This window comes from Micromesistius poutassou (genome assembly GCF_964030765.1).
Source record: "Micromesistius poutassou genome assembly, chromosome: 7".
Lineage (NCBI taxonomy): Eukaryota > Metazoa > Chordata > Actinopteri > Gadiformes > Gadidae > Micromesistius > Micromesistius poutassou.
Window position 1 is genome coordinate 7635757 of NC_140277.1, and position 7706 is coordinate 7643462.

The following is a 7706-nucleotide window of genomic DNA, read 5'->3' on the forward strand; positions in this document are numbered from 1 at the left end:
GGGGGTGATCGGTGGGGAGACTGCAGCTTTTAGAAACACACACAAGGAGAAGGCTTTCATTCTCAGCCCAAAGCTTCGTTTAGGCACAGCCCATTCTCGAGGAGAGGGGGGACAGAGAGGTAGTCTCGGCGTGTCCATGTTTGCTACTGTCATCTCCGCCCCTATCTGATTCAACGCGAGCCCGCCAGTCTTCAGCCACCGTCAGGAAGGAGGAAGGAATTTTTTTGTTGGGTGGGCTGCCGCAGATTCGCGACCGGAGAAACCCGCGGGAGAGACTCGGCTATAACCACGGCCCCTCGACTTGAACCATGTCGTTTAAAGACAAATAACCGGGTGACCCTCTTTCGGCGCATGTTGCTGCTGGGACCCGTGAGCTCGGCACAGGCGTGGGTTGCGCTCTGCACCTGACAGACCCTCCGCACACCTTGCACTCCGCGACCAGAGTTGGGGGGGGGAGAAAAAAACAACATCAACAACAAGGGAGGAAAAACTTGGTAGTTTTTTCGAGAGGTCCTCTCTGACCGAGTGCACCTTAAGGACACGTTACGCGCGGACTTGTTTTGAAGCTTTACGGTGAAGCATTTTTTTTACGCCTTTAAAGCTGAATTATCAAGGCGAAACGGCGACCTCAGTCGATTACCTGTCGTTCCTGTGCTATCCCATGGATATTCACTGCAAATCGGACCCCTTCTCGGCGATGCACCGTGAGTCGAGGCTTAGTTTGCACCTGATTGTGTTCTGCATGAAACGCCTCTTTATCGTGTTGTTTTAAATAAATAGATTGTGTGTGGATGGAAAGATTGTTTGTGCATTTAGGTTTTGTAGTGGGACAGCGTGCTTCAGGCTGCCCATTATGAGTGGGTTTGCTTGCGCTATTCTGTTGTGTTCTATTTGGACACGTTTTAATTCGTTTTCGTTTATTTATCTCCGAAAAGTTTTAAAAGGTGCAGACATGAACATGTTTGAGTAACAGCGGTTTCAGCCGATGTCTATAGGATCCACTCCACCGTGCAGCCTTACTACAGTGTTGAAAGGGCATTTTAGTTTGGTGGTTTGAATAACGGTATCCCTGCATAGTTATAATATTTAAGCCTATCTTTGTACAATATCCTGTGCTTCCACTTTATTGCTTGATGGTTAATTCAAATAGCAGCAAGCAAACGAGGCCTTATATCAGAGAGTGTTACAGTGGGGAAACAATTGACTGTAAAAGCAAAAAGGAGCCCCCTATTTAAATACAATGTGTTTAATACCTCAGCTGGCCCTCTGAGGACGCACGGCTGTTTGTAAATGAATACAACCGTGTGAATGATCTCACCCTAAGAAGACGCATAATTAGACCATGTTGTAAAACTGAACTGGGAGCAGGTGAAAAAAACAGGAATAAAGCAAATGTAGGCTAGGAATTATTTTTGTGTTTTTTACGCTATATTTGTAAAGCATACCAGTGCCCCGAGTAAATTATTTATCCCTTTTCATTCGCACTATCGGCGTATGTAATATGAGTTATCAAAGCTCATTTTAAATTATTTACAATAATTGTGCAAGGAAAATTAAACAGGTTGAAACGTAATCTGGGACATGTGGTAAGGCTGCGGTGGACGTGGTGCTCTGGGAAGATATTGTCGACCTACACCGGCTTCCCCTCAGGATAAGTGGGCATTAGTACGGGGGTTAATGTTTCAATAAACACATTTTGAATGTGTACAATATCCTATCTAAAAATATGTTTTTATTACTAAGAAGTCAAAAATTGGTACATACATTGGCTTTCATTGGGAGATCCTCAAAATAATAATAATTATTATTATTATAATAATAATCATGATCACCAACTGCAACTAATATTATTATTATTTGATTATTATTATCATTATTACAATTATTATTATTATTATTATATTATTATGCTGTGTGTTTTTATATAGTTAGCCTATGTGTGTAGACCTATGTGTGTGTATGTGTGTGTGTGCGGGCATCATAAATATATGTCATTTTATAAATAAGGTGAGTTAAGCGCCCTGGTGTCGTCTGTATGTATGTAATGTTGTATTTGTTCTTCCGTCCTGCTGTATCCCATGTAGGGCATGGCGGGGTGAACCAGCTCGGCGGGGTGTTTGTGAACGGCAGACCCCTGCCTGACGTCGTCAGGCAGCGGATAGTCGAGCTGGCCCACCAAGGGGTCAGGCCGTGTGACATCTCCCGACAACTGCGGGTCAGTCACGGCTGCGTCAGCAAAATCCTCGGCAGGTAAGGGACCCGGTCGTCCGCAGGCCCGTGCAGCAGACATAAATCTAATGCGCACACCCTGCTCTGTTATAGCCTCGGTCATCGCTTATCGCTGGCCATGCTTCTTTTTTTTTCATTTTTCTTTTTGCTTGAATACAGAAATTCTGTATCCAACATTTTATATCGATCACCCTCAGCATCCCTAGACAGATAGGTTTGGATATATATATGTATATATATATATATATATATATGTATATGCATATATTTTAAGAAAAAAAATAATAAAAAAGATATATAATTTAATTTAATTCCGTCCCAATGTTCAGTTCCTTCTATTATATTTTTAGGAGCACAGAGATAAAGAGATAATTGTTTGAAATATTTCTTTCAGCTATCAGAAGGGATTTCAGAGGTATTTTACTTCCTATATGTGGAATGTTTGTCACCAAAATGTACTAATAGGCCATGGTGGCATGTTGTGCATGCGATTAAAGCTCATGACGACTGATAATACTTATGACTCCAACTTTCCTTCGTCTTATCTCGACGGTATTTGTCCCTGGTCTTCTCATTGTCTATAGCTTTCCAAGTGTAATTTTTAATTATAGTGTTGTTTGGAGAAAATAAAACGTCACTGTTCATTCATCCACTAACGCTTGAGAAACAGAAAATCTGCTTTTTGTTCTGAACATAAACTGTTAGGTTAAGCCATCTCCCATCCGAGCAGATTATTAGGCTGCATACCTTCCTTTATCGGAGCAGCCGTGCACATGTACAGAATATATATTCTGATCGTTTCTCTCCACTAATTAAAGTGATTGCATACCAGTGCACAGCGAAAACTCAATCGGACGATAAAAAAAACAACAGATTGAACACCTTTTCTCGTGCCATTTTCGAACAGCTCTATATCGCCTTCATTCTTGCCATTATCTTCCTAAACAGGTACTACGAAACGGGCAGTATTAAACCCGGGGTCATTGGGGGCTCCAAACCAAAGGTCGCGACTCCCAAAGTAGTGGATAAAATAGCAGACTATAAACGACAGAACCCCACCATGTTCGCCTGGGAGATCCGGGACCGGCTCCTGGCGGAGGGGGTCTGCGATAACGACACCGTCCCGAGCGTCTCCTCCATCAACAGGTAGGTCCCCCGCGCCACCGGCCGCTGCTCCTTAACGCGCGGCCCCGATAAACAAGTGTAGCCTATCTGTATAGGGCCTCTGTGGAAGACGCGCCCATGAATGGAATCCAACACGCACACACACACACCCACCCACACACATAATACAACGGTATGGGGATGATGATAATAATAATAGACAAAGACAGATGAATCATTCCGTAATTAAAACGCGTTAATTGCCTTGTGAAATAAATCACTTGAGCTGTGCGGTGGGTTGGAGTGAGGGGCCATACCAAGAGCAGCTATTATTCGGGGTGGTCTCAGAAGTGCAATTCAATCCCCCCGCAGCCCCACCGCAGTCAGCACCGGGGATCTAAGGTTGAGGCCACGAAAATCACATCTGTCTCGATAAAAACGGATCGATAGCATGTAACCAGATCCAGCGGCAGAGGGAAACACCCGTCCCCGACCGCTCAATAGACGGACCACACTGCGCCAGAGAGGCGGGATGTTTTGCTGTGGCCGACACTCGCTTTGTTTTCACATGGGCGCCGCGTGGGACCCGGTAAACAAGCACCGAGTCAATTGTGGACCCATGTACGATGGAATGAAGGTTATAGTCTACGGCTCGGATGCTTTTCGTTTGGCATTGTAGCACATTTTTTATTTATGAGAAACTTAATTTTTAGGTGCAATTAAATCGAATTAATATAATAGTAGTAATAATAATAACAATATAAATATTATTATTATGGTTATTATTATTATGGTTATTATTATTTTTTAAGGTAATTTTAAGTAATATCATTAAAATATAATAGAAATTCGGTTATTCTAGTTCCCTTCCTCCTCCAAGTGGAGCGAGACTCTCAGACAGGATATTTGGCGCGTGAAAGCCCCCCCCCCCCCCCCCAACGGACGTGCGCGAGGTGAAACAGCGCCATAGGCCTTCCGTGCGCGTGAGAGTTGTGAACTTTGGTTAGGAGGCAGCGTTCCATAGAGGTGGTCATCACCATTACATTTTAATGAGCTCCGGATGGATCACAACTCTACCCTCATAACACATTCTGGGGGAAAAACGACAGTGTAAGAAATTCGTAGAAATTTGGGTGCAATTAAAAAAAATATTTCACCATGGTTTATGCTTTTCAACTCCCCTGCATGATTCGGATAGGATATATTTAAGTTAAGAAGACAACACGTGTCTTTTATTTTGAAAATGCATGACCCTTTTAAAGAAAAAAGTGTTAATTTGACGGGAACCTTTTTCTTTTAACTCTACTTTATGTATATATACCCTCCTTTTTTGCCGTAGAGTGTGGAAAGCTATTTACGTGATTTGTCATGCGATTTATGTTTGGGCTTAATGGAAATGTGAAATAGAGGCCTCATTTGAATCAAAGTTAGCTGACATGTTAATTATCAACTTAAATCCTGCAAGTTATTTTTGCATTTCTATTCCATTATATTTTATACACATTTTATCTTGCAAGTTCTTATCCATCTATCTATCTATCTATCTATCTATCTATCTATCTATCTATCTATCTATCTATCTATTTATCTATCTCTCCATCTATCCATCCATATATCTATGCTCATTTTTCTTTACTTTGAAAGGAGGACTATGTGTACTTCAGTGGGGCTGGGGAGATGAGAATGGATAGAATAGAACAGAAAGAGAGTCAGGAAATAAGTGAAAAAAGGACCCATTCTCGGTGGTCTGTGGTTGGTTCGAGGCGCTGACCTTTGCCCTCCTGACTAAAGAGGCTGTCCTGGCGTTAAACACATTTTCCTTTGCGTGAATTATTAAAGCGATTACACAGACAGTGCTTCGGCCATTTGTTTGTTAGCCGCAGAAGAAGGACTGTCCATGCCTGCCGTGCAACACACACACACACACACACACACACACACACACACACATACACACACACACACACACACACACACACACACACACACACACACACACACACACACACACACACGGAGAGAAGGCAAACCCAGGGTCCTAAGCGGCTTTCAATCATATTGATTCACATTTTAATATTTCTTTAGGGACTCTCAACTCCCTCCCTGCCTACCCCACAGCCCCACCACCACCACCACCAACAGCGACCACTATAGCCATCCAGTCCTATGTCGTTAATTTACCCCCCCCCCCCCACCCCACACCACGCCATCCAAATTGCTTATTCAATATCAACAACGTGGACTCGAAACAAAGTCCTTCAATTTACGAGCCCACCGGCCTCCCTATACCTCACGCGGTCAGCTAACCGCCGTGGTGAGATGTGGGGGAAATTCAAATCAAATATTGATATTGTGTGGATGTTGGTGCCTGCTAGCGTCTCGCTTTGGGCCGCCTGAAGCAGTAGAAGCAGTAGCAGCAGCAGCGTTAGTAGTAGAGGACACTTGAGCTGATGGAGAAGAGTGAAAACCCCCTGAGGGTGTTAACCCATACCTGTCCCATTCAGGATGGAGAGCACAGCCTGGATGCTGCATGCACTATACAATATAAAGTAGTAAAACGTGAGTGGCCGGGGTCGAGGGGACTGTAGTTTTCACCCTCTGGTTGGGATGGGTGGGAGACCCGGGAGATGTTGGGATTTGGATGTTGTTTAGTAATCGCGTATCCACCTGTCAATCAAAACGTAATCCTAGCGCTGGTATTACAATATCTCCCCATGGGATCGATCGCGTTTGAGTTAATTTACAGCAAGTCCTGACACTGAATTAATCTTTTGTTTAAATAATTAGAATTATAGAGAATGATATAAAAAAAAGGAAATCCCTATAAGCCTATATATATATTAAATATATAATATATCGCTATACTATTTTGCTTTGAATAAACATTTGATTGCACGAAAACCCCCCAAACTATATTAAAAAATCTTGTTAAAAAACATTGGAGTCGGTTTTGCCATGTTTCCTATCCGTTTTAAACCTTATTATATATTGCTCATGATTTGCATTGGTTGTTTCTCTCATGGACGTTGTCCTAATTGAGAGGCTCTGGTCCTGAACTATAGAGGCTCTGGTCCTGAACTATAAAGGCTCTGGCAGGGAGGCCGAGTGATCCACTCAAACACAGAACCAACCTCCACACACCTGCCCCCTGTGGTTAGAGATGTGGATATGAGAGAGAACAGCAACTGAGAGACATACAGAGTGGGAGGGTGGGAGAGAGAGCGAGAGAGAGAGAGAGAGAGAGAGAGAGAGAGAGAGAGAGAGAGAGAGAGAGAGAGAGAGGGAGAGAGAGGGAGAGGGAGGGAGAGAAGGAGAGAGAGAGGAGAGTACCTCAACCAGACATTTATTGTCCAGATAGACACACACACATACAAGTATATTGGACAGGGAGACAGGGATAGAACAAGCACACATTGGTCTATGGAGAGAGAGAGAGAGAGAGAGAGAGAGAGAGAGAGAGAGAGAGAGAGAGAAAGAGAGAGAGAGAGAGAGAGGAAGAGAGGGAGAGAGGGAGAGGGGGAGAGGGGGAGAGAAAGAAAGAGAGAGAGAGCACGGATGAGGAGAGAGGAAAGTGGGGAATAAAAGATCAGGTTAGAGAGAGATGGGGAACAGGAATAAAAAATAGGAGAGAGGAGAGAAGAAAAGAGAGGGGAGCGGGCGAGGGACATTATTAGAGCCGGCCAGGTAGACCCACTGAAGCCCATCATTGAGGTGAATTGGTGTGATTTCATGCTTTGTTTGCAAGATCATTCAGTCCAAAGTGCAATGAAGACACCCTTTATATCACATCTTTGCCGTGTGGGGAGTTTATCATATCACAGACCCCAGAACGGAGCCGGATTGAATCCACAATCACAGTAGCGGCGGGGGGGGGGGAGGGGGGGGGCACATCCCTCCATTCAGCCCCCTCACAGGAGGGGACAGATTACCCCTAATGCCCCGAGATTGGTTATTTGTGACAGGTACCCCGATATACCAACCCCCCCGCCCTACTTCTTGCGATGGGGAGCGCTTGTACACACGTAGGGGCATAAAGTGGACTTGATGTGCCACATTTAAGAGTACCACGCGTAACCTGTTCCCGGGCCTCGAGGCCCAGGGAGGCCCCTAGGACCCGCCTGGTACCCAACGGTGTGAGCGCTCCATGCAGGGGCGCATCGATTAACCCCTTCTCTGTTGTCGCTGTTGTCGCTCCTCTACAGGATTATCCGCACCAAGGTCCAGCAGCCCTTCCACCCGTCCCCGGACGGCTCCATCACCCCGCTGTCCCCGCCCGGACACACCATAGGTGAGGGAGGGCCCGCTGTTGGCCCAGGACCGGTCATGTGACCATGGTGACGTGGTCACATGACCGGTCATGTGTTGAATGTTGC

General features: G+C 44.8%; 1 protein-coding gene across 2 annotated transcripts in view; it reads left to right on the forward strand.

The window, feature by feature from the left end:
* Nucleotides 1-661: 661 nt before the first annotated feature.
* The window catches only part of pax2a (paired box 2a), a gene marked incomplete at both ends in the record, with an annotated part of 22851 nt that continues 15806 nt past the window's right edge, over nt 662-7706 (forward strand). For both annotated transcript variants that reach the window (XM_084470259.1, XM_084470260.1), the window contains 4 exons: nt 662-704; nt 2085-2250; nt 3178-3375; nt 7536-7621. In XM_084470259.1, coding sequence (XP_084326385.1) covers nt 662-704; nt 2085-2250; nt 3178-3375; nt 7536-7621 — 493 coding nt within the window. The remainder of the gene's footprint in view (nt 705-2084; nt 2251-3177; nt 3376-7535; nt 7622-7706) is intronic.